This window comes from Garra rufa, chromosome 23, assembly GCF_049309525.1.
Source record: "Garra rufa chromosome 23, GarRuf1.0, whole genome shotgun sequence".
NCBI lineage: Eukaryota > Metazoa > Chordata > Actinopteri > Cypriniformes > Cyprinidae > Garra > Garra rufa.
Genome location: NC_133383.1, coordinates 328,894 through 356,591, shown reverse-complemented (window position 1 = coordinate 356,591; position 27,698 = coordinate 328,894). Strand labels below are relative to the sequence as shown.

The 27,698-nt window shown below is 36.7% G+C and overlaps 1 protein-coding gene across 4 annotated transcripts in view; it reads left to right on the top strand.

Moving 5' to 3' along the window:
* The window catches only part of erg (ETS transcription factor ERG), a 53,412-nt gene extending 26,166 nt beyond the window's left edge, over window positions 1–27,246 (top strand). For 2 of the 4 annotated variants that reach the window (XM_073829143.1, XM_073829144.1), the window contains 8 exons: window positions 2,989–3,203; window positions 7,646–7,776; window positions 9,214–9,417; window positions 19,610–19,690; window positions 19,890–20,018; window positions 20,108–20,164; window positions 22,190–22,237; window positions 24,041–27,246. In XM_073829143.1, coding sequence (XP_073685244.1) covers window positions 2,989–3,203; window positions 7,646–7,776; window positions 9,214–9,417; window positions 19,610–19,690; window positions 19,890–20,018; window positions 20,108–20,164; window positions 22,190–22,237; window positions 24,041–24,564 — 1,389 coding nt within the window. In that variant the 3' untranslated portion in view covers window positions 24,565–27,246. The remainder of the gene's footprint in view (window positions 1–2,988; window positions 3,204–7,645; window positions 7,777–9,213; window positions 9,418–19,609; window positions 19,691–19,889; window positions 20,019–20,107; window positions 20,165–22,189; window positions 22,238–24,040) is intronic. The other 2 variants (XM_073829145.1, XM_073829146.1) reach the window with 1 other exon arrangement.
* The last annotated feature ends 452 nt before the right edge of the window (window positions 27,247–27,698 follow it).

Here is a 27,698-nt window from a genome sequence, read left to right as displayed (position 1 = left end):
TAGCATGTTAGCATGATTGGCAAGTTACTAGCATGTTAGCATGATGAGCAAGTTACTAGCATGTTAGCATGATGAGCAAGTTAGTAGCATGTTAGCATGATGAGCAAGTTACTAGCATGTTTCTAGTTGCTATAGATAGATAGATGAGTTTAAATGAGTGTAAATGGATTATAAATATAGGACATAGAAGGGAAGTTTGAGTCTCAAGGGATTATTTTATTTTTATTACTGCTTTTATTTAGTTAATTTTATTTTAGTTGGAGCTGCTTTTATATCTCAGGTTAATCTAGTTCTGTTGTTTAAGTGATTTAATTTAATTTAACATTTGTTTTATTTCAAGTGTTTTTTATGGTTTTATGATAACACTGGCACAAACTCTCGTCGCTGGTTGAGGGTTCTAACTCTTCGAACATCAGGAACAATCGCACACTTCATCTGTAGATGGGGTGGAGTGTAGGAATGGAAAGAGCGTTGGAGCAGCGTTGTTTTAGCGTTGCACTGAGGTTAAAGTTGTGTCGCTCCCGCGGCGTTAACGATGGGCGTCTTCCTCACTCCGCGGCGTCCATTAGAGGCCCTCGCGAATGCCGACGGATGGGCTTTTTCCTCTTTTCCATTCCCAGCCCCTGTTATCCCGTGCTGTCAGGAATGCAGGAAATAGTGGCAGAGCACTTCCTGTCTGTGGCTGTGTGTGTGCGCAGCATGAATGACCCAAACGCTCATTGAGCTTCACGTAAACCTGCGAAAGACCGCTTTTATTCTTTAGAATGTGTTTTGTTGACTTTTCTGCTGTTTAAAATACTCAGCCTCTCTCTTTCTGTTTATCGTTGGACTGTCAATCACTGCAGTGCTTTCCTCTGATTGGCCGAGAGCTTGTAGTGGGTGGTGCATGTGTTGATGAGTTCTGAGAGTCTGTTGATGAAGATGATGATGTCTGTTGGTGGAGATGAAGGGTGAGGAGGTGTTAGAGGTGTTGGAGTGTGTTTCTGTCTCAGGTGAAGGTTGCTTTGACCCGTTCGCTCACTAATGGGCTTCACAGCTCTGTTATCAGTAGCTTGCAGATTCATCTGGTTTCCGACATCATTTCCTTTTCCTCCTGCTGATCCCAGAGCTGCGCTGAGGAGCGGCCGCGTGTTTCTCTGTCCTCCGAGTCTCATGATAGTCTCCCGGTTTCTGTTTGGATTCTGCTTTAGTGTTTAACCCTGTTTGAGCATTCAAGCCTCTAAATGATCAATCTATCATGTCTTCTGTTGTCTGATTGATAGTTTAGACATATTATTGGAGATATAGAGCGAACACTGATATTTACATCATTCTATGTCAGTGTCTGCTCTACTGTTATAAAGATCTCAGTGATTTACCTTACAAGCAGCAGAATTTCATCATAAATATCAGCATCTGCCATAAATTCATATTTTTGCTCAGTTTGAGTCTCTGAATAACATTGAGGTGTTTTGTCCTCCATATTCTCACTGTATCAGACTATATGCAACCCAGTCTTAAGTAGCACAGGTACACTTGCAGAAATAGTCAAAAATACATTGTATGGGTCAAAATGATCGATTTTTCTTTTATCCCAAAAATCATTAGGATATTAAAAATCATGTTTCATGAAGATATTTTGTAAATTTCCTACTGTAAATATATCAAAGCTTCATTTTTGATTAGTATATGCATTACTAAGAACTTCATTTGGACAACTTTAAAGATGATTTTTTCAATATTTAGATTTTTTTTTACACCCTTAGATTCCAGATTTTCAAATAGCTGTATCTCGGCCAAATATTGTCCCAACAAACCATAGATTGTGTGTTTGAACGGAAATGCCCATTGGCTCAGTTGTGACTTGTTTTAGACCATTTTTGATGAAGAAATAGAACAAAATCAGTCAATACTGTTATAGTCAGACAGTGTAGGTCATCTAATCTTATAGAACAAAAATATATTACATTGATTTTACTTTAAAAAAAAAAAGAAACATTTCAGGTGTTCGGTCACTTTTGAGTGCGAACAACACAAGTGTGACTCACAAATGAACGACAAAACACGGTTAAGCTGAAAACAACGAAAAAACAAAGAAAGCACTAGTTTATCAATAAATAATTCAAACGTTAATGCAGTCTACTTTCCATTTTTTCCTGATACATTATATAAGCTGGTTCGATGTGGCAAGCCTTTTTTGTGTGTGCTTGAGTTAGGGCTGGGCGATTAATCGAAAAATAATCGAAATCGACATTCAGAACCTATAATCGTTAAAATTTTTCCAGGAAGATTATTTCAATTACTTTCCCTTTAAAAAACACAAGCGCTCCGTTCCGTTATTCCGCCGATATGTCGATGGAGAGCTTAAACAGTATTTATACAGTAAAAAGTATTTACAGGATATACAAGGGTAATTTTATTTAGAGGAGATACTGCTTATTTTCTACTTTTAATATGAAAAACATTAAATTATTTATTTTGTTTCCAATAGTGCAAGTTATTTATTTTCACTAATTTAAGAAAAATGTGACTTCGTTTTAAGCAATGCTTGCTTTAATTTCAGTTGTTCAACACTGATGTTCAATTAATAATCATAGATCGTAGATAGTGTGTTTCCTTCAATTATTTTAAAATCAAGTAATGCACCCTTCATCCAAAAATCTCTCGCTTGTAATATGTGAACATATTTACTGTACAAAACTTGTCAGTGAACTATGAGGGCAAAAAAATAAATATTATATAAATATAATTAAATATAATTTTATTAATAAATAAAATAATCGTTCATTAATCGTAATCGGGTTAAAATGTTCAATTAATCGAGATTTTGATTCTAAGCCAAATTGCCCAGCCCTAGCTTGAGTGCTTATTAGACTATGTTCAATTAAAGGCTCATTATTATGATTTATATGGTTTGTGAATAAACATGCAACTAATAGTCGACTAATGCTTAAAACGAATGACTACTAGTTGAAACTGTCTCTCTGTCTCTGTGTGTGTGTCCTGTAGGAGGCGCTGTCGGTGGTGAGTGAGGATCAGTCTTTATTCGAGTGTTCGTACGGAGCGTCTCATTCTAAGACAGACATGACGGCCTCTGCTGCGGGCGAATACGGCCAGAGCAAACTCAGCCCCAGAGTGCATCAGCAGGACTGGCTGGCTCCGGCCACCGGACGCGTCACCGTCAAGCTGGAGTGCGGCGCGGGAGCACAGGTGAACGGATCCAGGTGAGACGCACCTGCACACCAGACTCTGTGAGTGTTCAGACAGATGGAGGCGCAGCTCTGGATCACGTCCGCGGTGATCGTCCTCTGAACCCGTCGAGACATGTGGCCGCGTGGCGCCTCTCCACGATCAGACAATCACAGTGATTTGGTGGAAAGATGATGATCCAGTGATCTTCTGCCCAGACTGTTAAACCCAATGAAAGAGTCATTGATCATCATAATGTGTTCCTCACCAGATGGAAACCACCTTCAGATTTCTCTACCAATAAGACAAAATGACTGAGGCATCAGAGATCTGTAGAGGGTTTAGTTTTTTAGTGTTTATTTTTTTAAAAATGCATTTTTTTTAGTGTTATTGTTTTAATTAAGTTACCGGCCATTCATAACTTCTACTAGCCAAAAACAAAAACAAATAAACAAACAAACAGATTGAGGCTGTCTACACCAGACGTTGCAAATCATTTGGTGTCAGTACTAGGAGTGTGATAGACAAAAAATAATATCTCAATATTTCCTGGGATTTTTTCGATAATGGTATTGATAAAGATAATTAGACAATATTATGTGGACAACTGACTCCTGAATTCTTTGATATTCTTCATAATCTGTGGCCAGTTCACTGCAGTGATAGAAATTCATCTTTCCCAAATTGATTTTTACCTTTATAAACCATTTTTTTTTAAAAGTGTGCATCACCTTTTGAGTAAAATTCTTACATTTAATCAGTCAATTATAATAATACTAATAATACATTTAGTCTGTTACTAAACAAATGAAATCAGTATCAACAAAATTCATCTTTGCAGAAGTTGCATCTGAGGTGCATTCATTTGTTTAATGAAGCCCAGAGGAACATGGAACGCTTTAACCTGCATAAATATATAAATGCAGAAATAATGTTTTGATATTTTAAACATAAAATGATATTATTTTAATAATGAAAAGATACTTTGAATGTGAAATTAAAAGTCAGTGTTAATAAGTGAGTCATTGCGATTGAACCGAATCATTTAAACGAATGATTCATTCAGGAATGAAACACTGTCATGTTGCTCTGAGATGCAAAACAGTGCTGTGGCTGTGTTTGGAATGATTTTTGTTGGCGAAATAGAGCAAAAGCAGCCAATATGGTGTCTAAAGCGTACGTAAGTCTCTTATTTATTATTGAACTATAAAATCAATATCACATTTGTAATCATGCTTATTTTTAAGAAAAAGGCCCTCTTTGTGTGATATTCTAACTATATCGATTTTCTGCCCCATATCTTGAATGATGTGATGGTTGTTAATGCATATTAATCGACTGATTGCTGCAGTGAAGAACGCTCTCTAAATGCACACGCTTCACTAAATAGGTTTAGACTTCATCACACAGTCCTGAATGAGTTCATTTCTGGACGAGTGTTTGGTTTGTGTTTTGCAATATACTCCATAATGTCATCATCATGTCTCACGAGTTCAGTATTTGTGCTAAACCTGACCAGATTTGTCTTGCGTGGACTTCCCCAATAAATTAATGAGTGAACATGACCAAATGTAATCCGCCAATTTGGCTAGTGATTGGACAGCGTTACCCGCCACAGATGATTTCACCCACATTTGGCGAGTGTTAATTTCAGCCCCTCTGGAGTCTTCAGCAGCAGGTCTGGTTGTTGCTCCTGCATCAGCAGCGTTGGCCGTGTTTTATGGATGCGTGTGAGACCGTCGCGTGAACTTTCCGTCTCCTCGAGCCCAACAGTTGGTCGACACATGAGCGAACGCGTCTGAAGCCCCTGGCTGTTGATGTGGAGTTTGATGGCACATTCCAGCACAATCCCTCACATCTGTGTCCTCATGTGAGAATCATGAGTGATGAGTGAAGAAACGCACTGGACACATTCAGAGTTACCCTCATCTGCTGACGCTCCTCCAGCATTCGCTTTCTGTTTACTGCTGCTCTTACTTAGATTTTGTCTTGTTTCCAGCCAATATATCTCAAAATTCTTAAATCAAGAAGGATTTTTTAGACGAGTAAAAATTATTGTCTTGTTTTCAGAAAAAAACAAGTCAAAATTAAGTGAGTTTATGCTTAGAACAAGCAAAGTAATCTGCCAATGGGGTAAGCAAAAAAAATATTATTTCAAATAGAAAACAAGATTATTTTTCTTACCCCATTGGCAGATTATTTTGCTTGTTCTAAGCAAAAACTCACTTCATTTTGACTTTGTTTTTTTTTTAAACAAGGCAATAATTTTTACTCGTCTAAAAAATCCTTTTTGATTTAAGCATTTTTAGATATTTTGGCTGGAAAAAAGACAAAAAATCTAAGTAAGAAAAGCATTTGCAGTGTTCAGCTTTGTTTTAGTTCATTTAAACAGAACAGTGTAACAGAGACTTAGTTTGGGTTTAGTAAGATGTGTTTAAAGTCACTTTTGCTTATCAAGGCTCGATTTATTTGATCAAAAACAGTAAAAATGTGAAATAATTAAATGTTTTTATTAAATAGCTGTTTTCTGTGTGAATATCTGTTAGAATGTAATTTATTTCTGTGATGCGCTTTACTGCATTACTGCATCATTACTGCAGTCTTCAGTGTCACATGATCCTTCAGAAATCATTCTAATATACTGATTTGCTGCTCAACTAACATTTATGATTATTAGCAATGCTGAAAACACTTGTGCTGCCATTTTGTTTTTCAGGATTCACAGATGAACACAAAGTTCAAAAGAACAGCATTTATTCGAAATAGAAATCTTTTGTGACATTATGTCTTCTGATAAATTCCTTCATTAATAATAGTGTTAATTACTTTTAGAAAAACTTTTTTACTGACCCCAGATGTTTGACTAGTAGTTTATATTTGCAGTTGAGGTTAAAAGCTTACATCCCCCTTTCAGAATCTGCAAAATGTTAATTATTTATGTTTTTTGTTTAGTGATAGTTGTTCATGAGTCTCTTGTTTGTCCTTAACTGTTAAACTGTCTGCTGTTCTTCAGAAAAATCAATTCTTTGGTTTTCCAGCATTTTTGTGTATTTGAACCCTTTCCAGCAATGACTGTATGATTTTGAGATCCATCTTTTGACACTGAGGACAACTGAGGGACTCATATGCAACTATTACAGAAGGTTCAAACACTCACTGATGCTCCAGAAGGAAAAAAAACATGCATTAAGAACCGGGGGTGAAAACTTTTGAACAGAATGAAAATGTGTTTTTTTTTTCTTTTCTTTTTTTTCCTTATGTCGTTTTTTTGTTGTTGTTGTTTTTTTTTTTAGCACTGCCATTCAGAAGCTACAGAAGATACATGTTTCCCAGAAGACAAAAATGTACCCTAAACTTAATTCCGAAAGTTTTCCGGCTCTTAATGCATGTTTTGTCCTTCTGGAGCATCAGTGAGTGTTTGAACCTTCTGTAATAGTTGCATATGAGTCCCTCAGTTGTCCTCAGTGTCAAAAGATGGATCTCAAAATCATACAGTCATTGCTGGAAAGGGTTCAAATACACAAAAATGCTGGAAAACCAGAGAATTTTCTGAAAAAGAGCAGACAGTTTAACTGTTCAGGACAAACAAGAGACTCATGAACAACTATCACTAAACAAAAAAACACAGCTGTGGATCATTCAGGGAACAACACAGTGTTAAGAAACCAATGGGGTCACTTTTATAAATTCTCTTGTGGACTATATGTGAACATCTTTTATGTGAAATATCTTATTCAGGTCAGAGCTAAATAAACAATAACATGCGTTTTGTATGATCCCTCTTATTTTGCTAAAATAATTAACATTTTGCAGACTCTAAAAGGGGATGTAAACATTTGACCTCAACTGTAATTTTGTAGATCATTTCAGAGTCTCTTTACTTGAACTGAAGGTTCTGAGGCTTTCAGAATCAAAATATTAGCATTCTGAGTTTAGATTGTTCTTCTTGTAAGCACTTATATTCAGGGAAAGTTACTTTTAAAAGTAATGTCTTACAATATTGAGTTAGTCTCTAAAAAAAGTAACTAATTACGTTACTTAGTTACTTTTATGGAAAGTAATGCGTAACGTTACTTTTGCGTTACTTTGTAAATCTGGGCAGGGCTTTCTTGTTTGTTTTTAATATAAAAAGTTCTATTTTTGTCAAATGTAAAAGAAGACTGATTTTGAGGAATACTGCATCTGTTGTTTTAGTGAGTGAGATGAATTAATGCATGTTCACATTTATTCTAGAACTAAAGTCACATCTTACTCTCAATTTCTCTCAACATGAGGACAGGAGAGCTTTTAATCAATAAATGGGGGGAAAAGTAACGAGTTACTTATTTGAAAAAGTAACTCAGATATTTTCTTGTCAATTAAAAAGTAATTTGTTACTTTACTAGTTACTTGGAGAAAGTTGTATTATTACATAACTTGTGTTACTTGTAATGCGTTCCCCCAACACTGCTGATATTTTCTTTGTGTGTGTGTGCAGAGGTTCTCCTGATGTGTGTCCTGTGGTGAAGGGTAAGGTGTCTCCAGTGATGTACAGCAGTTATATGGAGGACAAACACGCGGTGCCGCCCAACATGACCACCAGCGAGCGCAGAGTGATCGTTCCTGCAGGTGACGCACAACTTGTGTTTGTGATTGAGTTTTTCACCTCACTGATGACGAAAGACAGCTGCACTGTTTCTCATGATTTGAGTCAGAGATTCTCTGTAACTTCCTGTTGAGCTGCAGTCGTGAGCGTCGCTAATACTTAATAACAACATCCTGTTTTTCCCACTCATGCGACGGGACAATAGACAGCGCAAGAATGTGCAGTAGCGGCGCAGACGGGACATGAGTGTGATCATAATGATCTGACGCAGATTCACCATTACACCATTACTTCTAGCACTAGTCAGGATTTACGAGAAACGTTCAGAAGGGATGTTGAACTGGAATTAAAATTAAAGCGAAAGTTCAACTAAAAATGAGAATTATGTCATCATTTGTTGAACACAAAAGAAGATATTGCTGGTAGCCATTGACTCCCAGAGTAGGGGGAAAATACTATGGAAGTCAATGGGTACCGTCAACTGTTTGGTTCCTGACGCTCTTCAAAACATCTTGTTTTGTGTTCAACTAAAGAAAGAAAACTCATACAGGTTTGGAACAACATGAGGGAGAGCAAATGATGACAAGATGATCATTTTTGGTTGAACTACAATATCCCTTTTAAAATGACAGGAAGAGGAATTCAATCACACTGCAAAAATGCTTTTCTTGCTCAGTTTTTTTTTGTCATGTTTACAGCCAAAATATCTAAATATTCATAATACTAGACAAGTAAAAATTGTTTTCAGAAAAAAAATTATTTGAAATAAGATTTTTAAACTTACCCCATTGGCAGATTATTTAGCTTGTTTCAAGCAAAAACTCACTTAATTTTAACTTTCTGAAAACAAGATCATTTTTACTTGTCTAGAAAATCCTTCTTGACTTAGGAATTTTTAGATATTTTGGCTGTAAACATGACAAAAAAATCTAAGTAAGAAAAGCATTTTTTGCAGTGCAGTAATCAAGTAATAATTATCCTTGGAAAAAAAAGCTTTAAGATAAAATATAATATACAAATAGGGATTAAAAATGCTTTTTTTGTCAAATATTTTGTAGTGTGAAGTCTGATCTTTTGAGAAAAGGGTTACTAACTTTGTCAATTCTTTCTTTCTTTCTTTTTTTTTACATTTTTACTAAACTGTCCCATTAATTTGTCCTATAGTGTGACAGCAAAAATTACGGAAAAAAAACCACTCTTAATACTATACAAATAGGTTGACAGAGATTGATTTTCATTGTTAGACACTTATTTTCATATGGTGTTATTTATTTAATATGAAATATGAACATAATAACACTGCAGCTTTAGTAACAACAAGTCCTTGTAGGACAAAGAAATGTTTAAGGATTTACTGCATTTTAAGAAACAACATTATATTTATTTTAATTTTGTAGGACAGTGAAAATGCCACGTCACGTTAACAACCCATATATAAATATGCATATATATGTCTGCAGATCCGAGCCTGTGGTCGGCGGATCACGTGCGTCAGTGGCTGGAGTGGGCCGTGAAGGAGTACGGGCTGCCGGAGGTGGACGTGTCTCTGTTCCACAGCATTGACGGGAAGGAGCTCTGCAAGATGAGCAAAGACGATGTCCAGCGTCTGACCAGCAGCTACACGGCCGACATCCTGCTGTCTCACCTGCACTACCTCAGAGAGAGTGAGCCACACGTGTTTCAGATCACACACGCTAGCCACACGCTTCTCCTGTCACGCATGATTGTGTGTCTGCTTCATCACTTCATCATGATCACTGACCTCTGACCTCACGTTCACATTCACTGCTCTGACCTCTGACCTCACACTTACACCACTCACTGGACGTTTCACACGCAATAACGTGCATTAATAATTCAATAGTTGAAATAATAATTAACTGTTAAACCTGCCCTGCTTCCCCCTAAAATCAAATGATTTTTTTCCCTTTTTTATTATATGAAATCATTATATTTTAGTTTCTTTTTTAAAAGATATTTTATCATTTCATAAAGATATTTTTATATTAGAATTTCATATTTTTAAATTAAGTTTGATGTGTCACAGTGTAAAATACGACTGTTTTAGTGCCAAGGGAATAAAGTCGAAATACTACGAGATTAAAGACGTAATATTACCAGAATACAGTCGAAAGACTACGAGAATAAAGTCAGAACACTGTGAGAATAAAGTCGAAATATTACGAGAATACAGTCGAAATACTGCGAGAATAAGGTCGAAATATTATGAGAATGAAGTCGGAATACTACGAGAATAAGGTCGGAATACTACGAGAATAAGGTCGGACTACTACGAGAATGAAGTCAGAATACTACGAGAATAAGGTCGGACTACTACGAGAATACAGTCGAAAGACTACGAGAATAAAGTCGGAACACTGCGAGAATAAAGTCGAAATATTACGAGAATACAGTCGAAATACTGCGAGAATAAAGTCGAAATACTACGAGAATACAGTCGAAATACTACGAGAATACAGTCGAAAGACTACGAGAATAAAGTCAGAACACTGTGAGAATAAAGTCGAAATATTACGAGAATACAGTCGAAATACTGCGAGAATAAGGTCGAAATATTATGAGAATGAAGTCGGAATACTACGAGAATAAGGTCGGACTACTACGAGAATACAGTCGAAAGACTACGAGAATAAAGTCGGAACACTGCGAGAATAAAGTCGAAATATTACGAGAATACAGTCGAAATACTGCGAGAATAAAGTCGAAATACTACGAGAATACAGTCGAAATACTACGAGAATACAGTCGAAAGACTACGAGAATAAAGTCGGAACACTGCGAGAATAAAGTCGAAATATTACGAGAATACAGTCGAAATACTGCGAGAATAAAGTCGAAATACTACGAGAATAAAGTCGAAATACTACGAGAATACAGTCGAAATACTACGAGAATACAGTCGAAATACTACGAGAATTAAGTCGGAATACTGCGAGAATACAGTCGAAATACTACGAGAATAAAGTCGAAATACTACGAGAATAAAGTCGAAATACTACGAGAATAAAGTCGAAATACTACGAGAATGAAGTCGGAATACTACGAGAATACAGCCGAAATACTTCAAGAATACAGTCGAAATACTACAAGAATACAGTCGAAATACTACGAGAATTAAGTCGGAATACTGCGAGAATAAAGTCGAAATATTACGAGAATACAGTCGAAATACTACGAGAATACAGTCGAAATACTACGAGAATAAGGTCGGAACACTGTGAGAATAAAGTCGAAATATTACGAGAATACAGTCGAAATACTACGAGAATACAGTCGTAATACTACGAGAATACAGTCGAAAGACTACGAGAATAAAGTCGGAACACTGCGAGAATAAAGTCGAAATATTACGAGAATACAGTCGAAATACTGCGAGAATAAAGTCGAAATACTACGAGAATACAGTCGAAATACTACGAGAATACAGTCGAAAGACTACGAGAATAAAGTCAGAACACTGTGAGAATAAAGTCGAAATATTACGAGAATACAGTCGAAATACTGCGAGAATAAGGTCGAAATATTATGAGAATGAAGTCGGAATACTACGAGAATAAGGTCGGACTACTACGAGAATACAGTCGAAAGACTACGAGAATAAAGTCGGAACACTGCGAGAATAAAGTCGAAATATTACGAGAATACAGTCGAAATACTGCGAGAATAAAGTCGAAATACTACGAGAATACAGTCGAAATACTACGAGAATACAGTCGAAAGACTACGAGAATAAAGTCGGAACACTGCGAGAATAAAGTCGAAATATTACGAGAATACAGTCGAAATACTGCGAGAATAAAGTCGAAATACTACGAGAATAAAGTCGAAATACTACGAGAATACAGTCGAAATACTACGAGAATACAGTCGAAATACTACGAGAATTAAGTCGGAATACTGCGAGAATACAGTCGAAATACTACGAGAATAAAGTCGAAATACTACGAGAATAAAGTCGAAATACTACGAGAATAAAGTCGAAATACTACGAGAATGAAGTCGGAATACTACGAGAATACAGCCGAAATACTTCAAGAATACAGTCGAAATACTACAAGAATACAGTCGAAATACTACGAGAATTAAGTCGGAATACTGCGAGAATAAAGTCGAAATATTACGAGAATACAGTCGAAATACTACGAGAATACAGTCGTAATACTACGAGAATACAGTCGAAATACTACGAGAATAAGGTCGGAACACTGTGAGAATAAAGTCGAAATATTACGAGAATACAGTCGAAATACTGCGAGAATAAGGTCGAAATATTATGAGAATGAAGTCGGAATACTACGAGAATAAGGTCGGAATACTACGAGAATAAGGTCGGACTACTACGAGAATGAAGTCAGAATACTACGAGAATAAGGTCGGACTACTACGAGAATACAGTCGAAAGACTACGAGAATAAAGTCGGAACACTGCGAGAATAAAGTCGAAATATTACGAGAATACAGTCGAAATACTGCGAGAATAAAGTCGAAATACTACGAGAATACAGTCGAAATACTATGAGAATACAGTCGAAAGACTACGAGAATAAAGTCGGAACACTGCGAGAATAAAGTCGAAATATTACGAGAATACAGTCGAAATACTGCGAGAATAAAGTCGAAATACTACGAGAATACAGTCGAAATACTACGAGAATACAGTCGAAAGACTACGAGAATAAAGTCAGAACACTGTGAGAATAAAGTCGAAATATTACGAGAATACAGTCGAAATACTGCGAGAATAAGGTCGAAATATTATGAGAATGAAGTCGGAATACTACGAGAATAAGGTCGGACTACTACGAGAATACAGTCGAAAGACTACGAGAATAAAGTCGGAACACTGCGAGAATAAAGTCGAAATATTACGAGAATACAGTCGAAATACTGCGAGAATAAAGTCGAAATACTACGAGAATACAGTCGAAATACTACGAGAATACAGTCGAAAGACTACGAGAATAAAGTCGGAACACTGCGAGAATAAAGTCGAAATATTACGAGAATACAGTCGAAATACTGCGAGAATAAAGTCGAAATACTACGAGAATAAAGTCGAAATACTACGAGAATACAGTCGAAATACTACGAGAATACAGTCGAAATACTACGAGAATTACAGTCGAAATACTGCGAGAATAAAGTCGAAATACTACGAGAATAAAGTCGAAATACTACGAGAATACAGTCGAAATACTGCGAGAATAAAGTCGAAATACTACGAGAATAAAGTCGAAATACTACGAGAATAAAGTCGAAATACTACGAGAATAAAGTCGAAATACTACGAGAATACAGTCGAAATACTACGAGAATAAAGTCGAAATACTACGAGAATAAAGTCGAAATACTACGAGAATAAAGTCGAAATACTACGAGAATAAAGTCGCAATACTACGAGAATAAAGTCGAAATACTACGAGAATAAAGTCGAAATACTACGAGAATAAAGTCGAAATACTACGAGAATAAAGTCGAAATACTACGAGAATAAAGTCGAAATACTACGAGAATACAGTCGAAATACTACGAGAATACAGTCGAAAGACTACGAGAATAAAGTCGAAATACTACGAGAATACAGTCGAAATACTGCGAGAATACAGTCGAAATACTACGAGAATACAGTCGAAAGACTACGAGAATAAAGTCGAAATACTACGAGAATACAGTCGAAATACGGCGAGAATAAAGTCGAAATACTACGAGAATAAAGTCGAAATACTACGAGAATACAGTCGAAATACTGCGAGAATAAAGTCGAAATACTGCGAGAATAAAGTCGAAATACTACGAGAATAAAGTCGAAATACTACGAGAATAAAGTCGAAATACTGCGAGAATAAAGTCGAAATACTACGAGAATAAAGTCGAAATACTACGAGAATACAGTCGAAATACTACGAGAATACAGTCGAAATACTACGAGAATTAAGTCGGAATACTGCGAGAATACAGTCGAAATACTACGAGAATAAAGTCGAAATACTACGAGAATAAAGTCGAAATACTACGAGAATAAAGTCGAAATACTACGAGAATGAAGTCGGAATACTACGAGAATACAGCCGAAATACTTCAAGAATACAGTCGAAATACTACAAGAATACAGTCGAAATACTACGAGAATTAAGTCGGAATACTGCGAGAATAAAGTCGAAATATTACGAGAATACAGTCGAAATACTACGAGAATACAGTCGTAATACTACGAGAATACAGTCGAAATACTACGAGAATACAGTCGAAATACTACGAGAATTAAGTCGGAATACTGCGAGAATACAGCCGAAATACTACGAGAATACAGCCGAAATACTTCTAGAATACAGTCGAAATACTGCGAGAATACAGTCGAAATACTGCAAGAATAAAGTCAAAAATACTGCAAGAATGAAGTCGGAGTACTACGACAATACAGTCGAAATACTACGAGAATACATTCGAAATACTTGGAGAATACAGTCGAAATACTACGAGAATACAGTCGAAATACTGCGAGAATACAGTCGAAATACTGCAAGAATAAAGTCAAAAATACTGCAAGAATGAAGTCGGAATACTACGACAATACAGTCGAAATACTGCGAGAATACAGTCGAAATACTGCGAGAATACAGTCGAAATACTGCGAGAATACAGTCGAAATACTGCAAGAATAAAGTCAAAAATACTGCAAGAATGAAGTCGGAATACTACGAGAATACATTCGAAATACTTCGAGAATACAGTCGAAATACTACGAGAATACAGTCGAAATACTACGAGAATACAGTCGAAATACTACGAGAATACATTCGAAATACTTCGAGAATACAGTCGAAATACTACGAGAATACAGTCGAAATACTGCGAGAATACAGTCGAAATACTGCGAGAATACAGTCGAAATACTGCGAGAATACAGTCGAAATACTGCAAGAATAAAGTCAAAAATACTGCAAGAATGAAGTCGGAATACTACGAGAATACATTCGAAATACTTCGAGAATACAGTCGAAATACTACGAGAATACAGTCGAAATACTACGAGAATACAGTCGAAATACTACGAGAATACAGTCGAAATACTTCGAGAATACAGTCGAAATACTGCGAGAATAAAGTCGAAATACTACGAGAATACAGTCGAAATACTTCGAGAATACAGTCGAAATACTACGAGAATACAGTCGAAATACTACAAGAATAAAGTCAAAAATACTGCAAGAATGAAGTCGGAATACTACGAAAATACAGTCGAAATACTACGAGAATACAGTCGAAATACTACGAGAATAAAGTCAAAAATACTGCAAGAATGAAGTCGGAATACTACGAGAATACATTCGAAATACTTCGAGAATACAGTCGAAATACTACGAGAATACAGTCGAAATACTACGAGAATACAGTCGAAATACTACGAGAATACAGTCGAAATACTTCGAGAATACAGTCGAAATACTGCGAGAATAAAGTCGAAATACTACGAGAATACAGTCGAAATACTTCGAGAATACAGTCGAAATACTACGAGAATACAGTCGAAATACTGCGAGAATACAGTCGAAATACTACGAGAATAAAGTCAAAAATACTGCAAGAATGAAGTCGGAATACTACGAGAATACATTCGAAATACTTCGAGAATACAGTCGAAATACTACGAGAATACAGTCGAAATACTACGAGAATACAGTCGAAATACTACGAGAATACAGTCGAAATACTACGAGAATACAGTCGAAATACTTCGAGAATACATTCGAAATACTGCGAGAATAAAGTCGAAATACTACGAGAATACAGTCGAAATACTTCGAGAATACAGTCGAAATACTACGAGAATACAGTCGAAATACTGCGAGAATAAAGTCGAAATACTACGAGAATACAGTCGAAATACTTCGAGAATACAGTCGAAATACTACGAGAATACATTCGAAATACTACGAGAATACAGTCGAAATACTTCGAGAATACATTCGAAATACTGCGAGAATAAAGTCGAAATACTACGAGAATACAGTCGAAATACTTCGAGAATACATTCGAAATACTGCGAGAATAAAGTCGAAATACTACGAGAATACAGTCGAAATACTGCGAGAATACAGTCGAAATACTACGAGAATAAAGTCAAAAATACTGCAAGAATACAGTCGAAATACTACGAGAATACAGTCGAAATACTGCGAGAATACAGTCGAAATACTGCGAGAATACAGTCGAAATACTGCGAGAATACAGTCGAAATACTGCAAGAATAAAGTCAAAAATACTGCAAGAATGAAGTCGGAATACTACGAGAATACAGTCGAAATACTACGAGAATACAGTCGAAATACTACGAGAATACAGCCGAAATACTGCAAGAATAAAGTCAAAAATACTGCAAGAATGAAGTCGGAATACTACGAGAATACAGTCGAAATACTGCAAGAATACAGTCGAAATACTACGAGAATACAGTCGAAATACTGCGAGAATACAGTCGAAATACTGCAAGAATAAAGTCAAAAATACTGCAAGAATGAAGTCGGAATACTACGAGAATACAGTCGAAATACTGCGAGAATACAGTCGAAATACTGCAAGAATACAGTCAAAAATACTGCAAGAATACAGTCGAAATACTGCAAGAATAAAGTCAAAAATACTGCAAGAATGAAGTCGGAATACTACGAGAATACAGTCGAAATACTGCAAGAATACAGTCGAAATACTACGAGAATAAAGTCAAAAATACTGCAAGAATGAAGTCGGAATACTACGAGAATACAGTCGAAATACTTCAAGAATACAGTCGAAATACTACGAGAATTCAGTCGAAATACTGCGAGAATACAGTCGAAATACTACGAGAATAAAGTCAAAAATACTGCAAGAATGAAGTCGGAATACTACGAGAATACAGTCGAAATTCTACGAGAATAAAGTCAAAAATACTGCAAGAATACAGTCGAAAGACTACGAGAATAAAGTCGGAACACTGCAAGAATAAAGTCGAAATATTACGAGAATACAGTCGAAATACTGCGAGAATAAAGTCGAAATACTGCGAGAAAAAAGTCGGAAAACTGCGAGAATAAAGTCGAAATACTTCGAGAAAAAAGTCGGACTACTACGAGAATAAAGTCGAAATACTGCGAGAAAAAAGTCGGACTACTACGAGAATAAAGTCGAAATACTGCGAGAAAAAAGTCGGAAAACTGCGAGAATAAAGTCGAAATACTACGAGAATAAAGTCAAAAATACTGCAAGAATGAAGTCGGAATACTACGAGAATACATTCGAAATACTTCGAGAATACAGTCGAAATACTACGAGAATACAGTCGAAATACTACGAGAATACAGTCGAAATACTACGAGAATACAGTCGAAATACTACGAGAATACAGTCGAAATACTTCGAGAATACATTCGAAATACTGCGAGAATAAAGTCGAAATACTACGAGAATACAGTCGAAATACTTCGAGAATACAGTCGAAATACTACGAGAATACAGTCGAAATACTGCGAGAATAAAGTCGAAATACTACGAGAATACAGTCGAAATACTTCGAGAATACAGTCGAAATACTACGAGAATACATTCGAAATACTACGAGAATACAGTCGAAATACTTCGAGAATACATTCGAAATACTGCGAGAATAAAGTCGAAATACTACGAGAATACAGTCGAAATACTTCGAGAATACATTCGAAATACTGCGAGAATAAAGTCGAAATACTACGAGAATACAGTCGAAATACTGCGAGAATACAGTCGAAATACTACGAGAATAAAGTCAAAAATACTGCAAGAATACAGTCGAAATACTACGAGAATACAGTCGAAATACTGCGAGAATACAGTCGAAATACTGCGAGAATACAGTCGAAATACTGCGAGAATACAGTCGAAATACTGCAAGAATAAAGTCAAAAATACTGCAAGAATGAAGTCGGAATACTACGAGAATACAGTCGAAATACTACGAGAATACAGTCGAAATACTACGAGAATACAGCCGAAATACTGCAAGAATAAAGTCAAAAATACTGCAAGAATGAAGTCGGAATACTACGAGAATACAGTCGAAATACTGCAAGAATACAGTCGAAATACTACGAGAATACAGTCGAAATACTGCGAGAATACAGTCGAAATACTGCAAGAATAAAGTCAAAAATACTGCAAGAATGAAGTCGGAATACTACGAGAATACAGTCGAAATACTGCGAGAATACAGTCGAAATACTGCAAGAATACAGTCAAAAATACTGCAAGAATACAGTCGAAATACTGCAAGAATAAAGTCAAAAATACTGCAAGAATGAAGTCGGAATACTACGAGAATACAGTCGAAATACTGCAAGAATACAGTCGAAATACTACGAGAATAAAGTCAAAAATACTGCAAGAATGAAGTCGGAATACTACGAGAATACAGTCGAAATACTTCAAGAATACAGTCGAAATACTACGAGAATTCAGTCGAAATACTGCGAGAATACAGTCGAAATACTACGAGAATAAAGTCAAAAATACTGCAAGAATGAAGTCGGAATACTACGAGAATACAGTCGAAATTCTACGAGAATAAAGTCAAAAATACTGCAAGAATACAGTCGAAAGACTACGAGAATAAAGTCGGAACACTGCAAGAATAAAGTCGAAATATTACGAGAATACAGTCGAAATACTGCGAGAATAAAGTCGAAATACTGCGAGAAAAAAGTCGGAAAACTGCGAGAATAAAGTCGAAATACTTCGAGAAAAAAGTCGGACTACTACGAGAATAAAGTCGAAATACTGCGAGAAAAAAGTCGGACTACTACGAGAATAAAGTCGAAATACTGCGAGAAAAAAGTCGGAAAACTGCGAGAATAAAGTCGAAATACTACGAGAATACAGTCTAAATACTGCGAGAATAAAGTCGAAATACTTCGAGAAAAAAGTCGGACTACTACGAGAATAAAGTCGAAATACTGCGAGAAAAAAGTCGGACTACTACGAGAATAAAGTCGAAATACTGCGAGAAAAAAGTCGGAAAACTGCGAGAAAAAAGTCGGACTACTACGAGAATAAAGTCGAAATACTGCGAGAAAAAAGTCGGAAAACTGCGAGAATAAAGTCGAAATACTTCGAGAATACAGTCAAAATACTGCGAGAATACAGTCAAAATACTGCGAGAATACAGTCGAAATACTGCGAGAATACAGTCAAAATACTGCGAGAATACAGTCGAAATACTACGAGAATACAGTCGGAATACTACGAGAATACAGTCAAAATACTGCGAGAATACAGTCAAAATACTGCGAGAATACAGTCGAAATACTACGAGAATACAGTCGGAATACTACGAGAATACAGTCGAAATACTACGAGAATACAGTCGGAATACTACGAGAATACAGTCGAAATACATGCGAGAATCTTGTAGTAATATTTCGACTTTATTGTAATTTTGATTCTTGAAATATTATGACTTTAATCTGGTAATCTTAGACGTGGCACTTAAATGCCGTCGTAGTAAAACATCTTAATGGTTTAAATGTAAAATATAAATTTTGTTGTTGATTTTGGGGTGAAACATGAAGAGGAGATCAGTTTGGCTTTTGACTTCTTTGATATGCATGAGATCTGAGAGAGACAGACGTTCCTGTCTGCAGCTCAAACACTGTTTTGATCTGCCTGTCTGCCGTCACACACACACAAACACACACACACACACACACAAACAAACACACACACAGCATGCGTCTGTCTGTCTTCATCAGTGTCTCTGTCAGCATCATGTCACAGGATGTTTGTTGAGTTGTTTTATCTTTGTGTCATGAATGTTTTGTTTCTCAGCTCCACTTCCTCACTTGACTTCAGATGATGTTGACAAAGCCTTGCAAAACTCCCCGCGGTTAATGCATGCTCGCAATACAGGTAAGCAGCCCTGCAGCCCCGCCCCTGGCTCCGCCCCTGGCCCCGCCCACACCGCTTACACACACACACAGACTACAGTAGTGCATGTGGCGCTGCAGTTCCCAGCTCTTCTGCATGTGCTGCTGATGCTGAATGAGATCAGATGGTCAGACGCAGACGTCTCTCGTGCTGATCTGTCTCCTGCTCATGTGTGTCTCAGGAGGAGCCAGTTTTATCTTCCCAAACGCCCCCGTCTACCCTCCAGACGCCACCAGAGGACCCAGCAGAGCAGACGTGAGTTACGACGGACGCCGCTCTGGATGGACTCAGCCCGTGTCTGCGGCTAAAGGTCGGTCAGAGGCGCATATGCTGCACGCCTTACACTGATCGTGCTTCATGTTTAATTTTACGTTCTGAATATGTGTGTTTGTTTATTAGTTTCTCAGAGTTCTGCTGCCATCATGACCAAAACTGAAGAACAGAGAGCTCAGTTAGGTGAGAGCATCATGGGAAACTGCACTACCTAACCTCTTCAACAATGAGTTTTATTTGTATGTTTTGTGTTTCCAGTTTAATTTTAGTTTTAGTAATGTAGTTTTGTTATTTTTATTAGGTGGTTTTAAATGTCTAAACAATTTGTATTCATTTTATTCAGTTTTAGTTTTAATTATTTTAGTACACACCGCAAAAAAGCTTATCTATGTTACTAGTCAAAATATTTTAAAAAAGTCTTAAAAAAGATGCAATTACTAGATAAACAAAACGACATCAGATATATAATCTTATTTTAAGCAAAGTGCACTTAATTTTTTTTTCACCTGGAAACAAGATTAAATATCTGTTGTCATTTTGTTTATCTAGTAAATGCATCCTAATTTAAGAATTTTTAGATATATTTTGACCAGAGACAAGACAAAAATACTAAGTAAAATAAGCCTTTTTTTGCAGTGCATCAAGTCAAACTAAATGAAAATGAGAAATATACTGATACACATCTGATTTCTTTCCTAACTGTTTACAGTCAAGTTCGTAATCGCATTGAATGTTATTCTCAGCTTATTGAGCTTAATAACTCTTTTGAACATCAAGCACGTCCCATATTTTTTTCCTTATTCATGCATGTTTATCACACTAAATACTAGGGCTGGGACACGATTAATCGCGATTAATCGCATCCAAAATAAAAGTTTATGTTAACATACTAAATGTGTGTTTACTGTGTGTATATATAATGTATGTATAAATACACACACAAACATGTATATTAAAGAAAACTGAAAATAAAAATTAAATTAAAATAAATAAAATATTTATAATTCTATATATAATCTAAATTAAATACAAATATAACTATCCACACATATAAGTATTTTTTAAAGGCTTTACATGTATGTGTGTGTATTTATATATACATAATAAATATACACAGTAAACACACATTTAGTATGTTAACATAAACTTTTATTTTGGATGCGATTAATCGCGATTAATCGTGTCCCAGCCCTACTAAATACTGGGGGTAAATAATGGACTATGCAGGATCGTAAGTATACATTATTTTGTTGATTTTGCGTTGGATAGCAGAAATACAAAAAAAGTTTCATTTAGGAATAAATACACTTTAATATAAGCACAAGTCAACTTGCATGGTTTGCTCGCAGATTTAGATTTAGTCACAGTAAACGGCTTAAACATCAGTGTGAAAGAAGACACACAGGTTGCCAGGTTGTGCATAAATTAAATAATCCACCAAGGTTGCCAAGTCTGTGGTTTTACTGCTGATTTGAGCTACTTTTACACCTTTGCTGCAATATTTGGACGGAAAACCGCATAAAAAACAGGAATGGGCTAGTTTTCATTAGCAATTAGACCAGTTTCTTTTTTGCATGCCTGGCAACCCTGTAAACTAAAATAAAAAATAAATGCACTTTCACATAAGCAAAAATCAACTTGCATGGCTTGCTCGCAGATTTAGTTACATCAGTGTGAAAGATAACATAGCATGTGCGAATGGTTGCCAGGTTGTGCATAAATTAAATAATCCACCAAGGTTGCCAAGTCTGTGGTTTTACTGCAGAATTGGGATATTTTTACACCTTTGCTGCAAATTTCGGATGGAACCCGCGTAAAAAAACAGGAATGGGCTAGCTTTGATTAGCAATTAGGCTGGTTTTGTTTTGCATATCTGGTAACCCTGCTAACCACTTGGCAGAAAGTATATCGATTTCAGTGGAAAGATTTGATTGGGGGATTTAAACAATTTAAATATTTAGCATTTAAAGACCTATAATATTTAAAGATCCTACAATTCTCATCAAGAGTGACATTAAAACATATTTAGGCTTCATATTAAGAAATGCGCAAATTACAATTTTTATATCAGTAAGTCTCGAGCGATACGTCAGCAAATATGTTAATAGGCTTGAACTATACTTGGTGTAAAATAAATGTATTTTAAATCTATTACTGTTTTACTCGGGTAGGATGGTCTCTGATGTTTGTTTGTCATCTCCTCTGTAGATCCGTATCAGATTTTAGGGCCGACAAGCAGCAGGCTGGCCAATCCAGGTGAGAGTCGAAGTTGTCAAGTGTAAATGTATTTGTTTTAAAGCCTCTTTACCAAAAATGATGATGGTAATGTTTATAACATCATAATATCTTTATGCATTTGTCTGATTAGAGCTGGATGATAGTATAGTTACATTTTGTTACAATGTAAAATACTAGATTTGCTATATAGTATATATCACTTAATGTGAGTCTACTGTATGTATTCAGATTAAGTCGGATATACTTACATATCTAACTTTATATAAACAGCTGTATGATTAAAAAGGACTGTCAAGCAATTAAATCTATTTTTAAGTTTTTAAGTTAATTTCATGATAATGTGCTAATTAATTAATTTGGGCTGAGAAATTACCCCCTAAAAGATCATTATTCATTATTATGTTAAATGAGAAAAGCACTACGTTTTGCATTATTACGTGCTATTTAACTATTTAATAATGCAAAGTTGCTTTGACATTATCTGTATTGTTGAAAGCACAAATAAATAAAGGTGACTTGACTTGATATGACTTGACATAGAAAATCAAAATTATAAATTTTTCTTTTATGCCAAAAATCATTAGGATATTAAGATCATGTTTCATGACGATATTTTGTAAATGCCCTACCACAAATATATCCAAACTTAATTCTTGATTAGTAATATGCATTGCTAAGAACTTCATTTGGACAACTTTAAAGGTGATTTTCTCAATATTTAGATTTTTTTGCACCCTCAGATTCCAGATTTTCAAATAGATGTATCTCAGCCAAATATTATCCTATCCCAGCAAACCATACATCAAAAAAATGTTAAAAAAAATTTACTCTTATGACTTTTTTGTTTTGTGGTCCGAAATGATTTACTAAAATATGAAATGATACTATATTAAACTGAAACAAACAGTAGGTGGCAGCAAGTCATCTTAATGAGTGAGTCATTGAATCATTCATTCATTTGATTCATTCAAACAGCTGATTGACTCAGAAACAAACCATGTAACTGTCTTTATGAATGACTCACTGAATCATTGACTCACTTTTGTTCAAACAGGTGATTCATTCACAAACTAAGCAAGTGACTTGTTATGAATTGACTCACTGAATCACTGACTCATTCAAAAACATGGATTCATTCAGTAATGAATCACCACTGAGTTCTGTTATGGCTTTGATTTGGAAAATTGGGAAAAAAACAGACAATATTGACAATATTGAGTCCATTGATGTATGGTTTGTTAGGATAGGACAATATTTGGGATACAACTATTTGAAAATCTGTAATCTGAGGGTGCAAAAAATATCTAAAAATTGAGAAAATCACCTTTAAAGTTGTCCAAATGAAGTTCTTAGCAATGCATATTACTAATCAAAAATGAATTTTTTGAAATATTTTGATATATTAACACTAGGAAATGTACAAAATATCTTCATGAAAAATAATCTTTACTTAAAGGTTGTATCAGCGATTTCTAGCCTAAAACATAAAGTGTCAAATTCAGCTGAGCTTTCTTCACGATCCGCTCGCTGCCTGCCCCATAAATTGTCTGTGAAAAAAACGCATCTCTCTGGTCAGCCTAGGGTCCGAGAAATGCCAAAAAAACAATCGGCACTACCAACCTTTCCACAGATAAGCAAACAGCGTTCCAACCAATCAGCGTCAGGGGTTTGGTGTTGTGGACTTTCCTACTGGTGTAGGGATGTGAGGGAGGCGGAGCGAAAGTCCACAACACTTTAAACACAATAAATTGTTGTTCTGAAAGTGGACTACTCCTTTAAGGCAGTCGTAGTGATGAATAAAGTTGACATGTGTGTGTTCAGGTTCTGGTCAGATCCAGCTGTGGCAGTTCCTCCTGGAGCTCTTGTCGGACAGCTCCAACTCGTCCTGCATCACGTGGGAAGGAACCAACGGCGAGTTCAAGATGACGGACCCGGACGAGGTGGCGCGGCGCTGGGGCGAGAGGAAGAGCAAACCCAACATGAACTACGACAAGCTGAGCCGAGCCCTGCGCTACTACTACGACAAGAACATCATGACCAAAGTGCACGGCAAACGCTACGCCTACAAGTTCGACTTCCACGGCATCGCCCAGGCCCTGCAGCCGCACCCGCCCGACTCCTCCATCTACAAGTACCCCGCCGACCTGTCCTACATGAGCTCCTACCACCCGCACCCGCAGAAGATGAACTTCGTGTCGCCGCATCCTCAGGCCATGAACGTCGCCTCGTCCGGCTTCTTCGGCGGCCCCGCTCCCTACTGGAACGCTCCTGCGGCGGCGGGCATCTACGGCGGGCCCCGACACCCCGCCGCGCACATGCCCTCGCATCTGGGCTCCTACTACTAGACCGACATCTCAACACACCCAACTGGAGAAAGCAAACCATGCCGGAGATACACTTGGCGTATTACACAGGAGACCGCCTGCGAGCCGTTGGCAGATCCAGGAGATGAGCGGGAATGTGAAAGTGTAAACGGGCTGTTAATGAGCCGCTGCATGATCAAGTACTTATTTGTCTATATGTTCACATGTGCCTTATTGTACAAAACATATCAGAGAGAGTTCAGAAGGTCTGAGAAAGAGAGACAGAAGGTGAGAGGAAGACAGGCGAGACAGGATTGAGGTATGTGAGATGATGAAGAATTACAGCCGTTCACATGAAGGATGATAACGTAGGGCTGCACGATAGCGGTTAAACTGATTGTTTTGCTAAAAAAAATATAATTCACAAAAAAAAAAAAAAATTATTTCCTCAGGATTATTGCAATTTTACATAAGCACAAATCAACTTTGCTTACAGATTTAGTCACAGCAAACGGCTTAAACAACAGTGTAAAAGAAGACATAGCACATGCACATGGTTGCCAGGTTGGGGAGAAATTAAACCACTAAGTCTTCAGTTTTACTGCAGAAATAGGCTACTTTTACACCTTTGCCGCACTGTTTGAATGGAAATCATTGTAAAAAACAGGAACAGGCAAGTTTTGATTAGCAGTTAACCTGGTTTTGTTTAGCATACCTGGCAACCCTGTAAACCACTGGGCAGATTGATTTCAGAAAGCTTTGATTGGGGGATTTAAGCACTTGACATCTGGCAACCGCAACTATAAACACTCGTGGAGGCTTGCTACTAATGCAAGATAACAGCTATGTCAGAAATTAAGTGTTTCCAGGATACATAACTTACACAATTAGGCTTAACAAAATTGAGGGATGCAGAAAAACTGATTATTTTGCTAGAAAAATATAATCACTAATCAAATTATTGCACTTTTGCATAAGCACAAATCAACTTTGCTTGCAGATTTAGTCGCAGCAAACGGCTTAAACAACAGTGTGAATGAAGACAGACAGTATGTGCATATGGTTGCCAGGTTGGCCACCAAGGTTGCCAAGACTGCCGTTTTACTGCAGAAATAGGCTATTTCTACACCTTTGCTGCACTTTTTGGATGGAAACCGTGAAAAAAAAAACGGAATGAGCAAGTTTTGATTAGCAATTAGGCCGGTTTTGTTTAGCATATCTGGCAACCCGGTAAACCACTGTGTAGTAAATGTATTGATTTCAGGGGAAAAATTTTATTGAGGATTGAAACACTTGACATCTGGCAAACACGACCATAAACACTTGTGGAGGCTTGCTACTAATGCAAGATAATGTCCAATAAAAATGAAGTGTTTCCAGTACACAATTAGGCTTAACAAAATTGAGAGAACCAGAAAAGCATCATGCAGCTCTACAATAATGATAAAGTTTTTAAAAACTATACATTTAAAAGAGTAACAAGTCCATGCACACGTCAACTTGCATGGTTTGCTCACAGATTTAGTTGCAGCAAACGGCGTAAAGAACAGTGTGAATGAAGACAGACAGTGCATGAGCATGGTTGCCAGGTTGGGTAGAAATTAAATAAACCACCAAGGTTGCCAAGTCTGCCGTTTTACACCTACACCACACTATTTGGATGTAAACTGTGTAAAACAAGAATGGGCTAGTTTTGATTAGCAATTAGGCCGGTTTTGTTTTGCATACCTGGCAACCCTGTAATCCACTGGGCAGCAAATGTTTCAATTTCAAGGGATAGCTTTGATTGGGGGATTTAAACACTTGACATCTGGCAACCGCAACCATAAACACTTCTGAAGGCTTGTTACCAATGCAAGATAACAGCTATGTCCAATAAAAATTAAGCGTTTATAGTATGCATAAGTTACACAATTAGGCGTAACACAATTGAGAGATGCAAAAAAGCTGATCATGTTTAAAATACAGTTCATCATGCAGCCCTACAATAATCATATAGTTTTAAAAAACTATACATTTAAAAGAATAGCGAGTCCATGCCACAACTATAACAACAGCGGCACAAATGAACGATATCATTGAAATGAAAATGTTGATATAGTTATCGTTCTTGGTGTGAACAGGCCTCTTGTCATATTTATCAGTATTATGTCAGTCGTATGGCATCACAGATTGATATTTGCCTTAAAAACTATGCATTTTGTAGAAAACTGGAAGCTTTCAAGATGTTTTCAATGACCTCAAACCATTAAGAGACGAGGTGCGTTTATATGAAGCAGTGCCTTACAGAGAGACAGATTTACCAAAGATAGCAGTATTTGTATTATTATTAATTATTATGACGATGTTCCGAGTCGCAAACGCTGTGCGTTTGTTAGATTGAAGTATACGATTCAGTGTTACGATTCTTTTTATATAATAGATATATAACTTATGCATTTATACACTACGAGTTGATCTCAGCCAGCCAAACAGACATTTAATCACAGATGATGAGATACGGAGCGAACACCAAACACACATGTGGTGGTTTACGGTGAACACGCGTGTGTTGGTATCGCTGGACTGGCGCGGCACACGGCTCAAACCGACTGAACTCAGATCAGATCAGATCGGTCACACATGCCCTGATGCTCTGAGATTGTTGACAAAGGGAAGAAAACATATATTTGGATAAATTATATGGTTTTCTACTGAAGCATTTTAATAAACTATTTTCAACAATGATGTTCTTATTGTTTTGAGTAAAGAAACACCTTCATTGTCTGATGGATCTTCAGAAACAGAGTGTGTGTGTTGTGGAAACAGTCTCTGTTCCCTCTCTTTTTCTCACACACACACACACACACACACACACACACACACACACACACACACACACACACAAACACACACTCAAACACACACTCTCTTTCTCTTACTCTCACTGACACAATGCAATCTCTAGCTCCTTATACCGAAACCTAACCTTTACCCAATTACAACCTGATCTCTAAAACCAAGTCTTGACCCTCAAACAGGCCTTTAAAGGGGTCTCAGAGAGGTAGGACTGGCCAAAATGTCCTTACTTTACAAAATTGTCCTCACTCCGATGGTCTAAAACTCAAACCGGCCCTAACAAACATAGCTGTACACACACACACACACACACACACACACACACACACACACACACA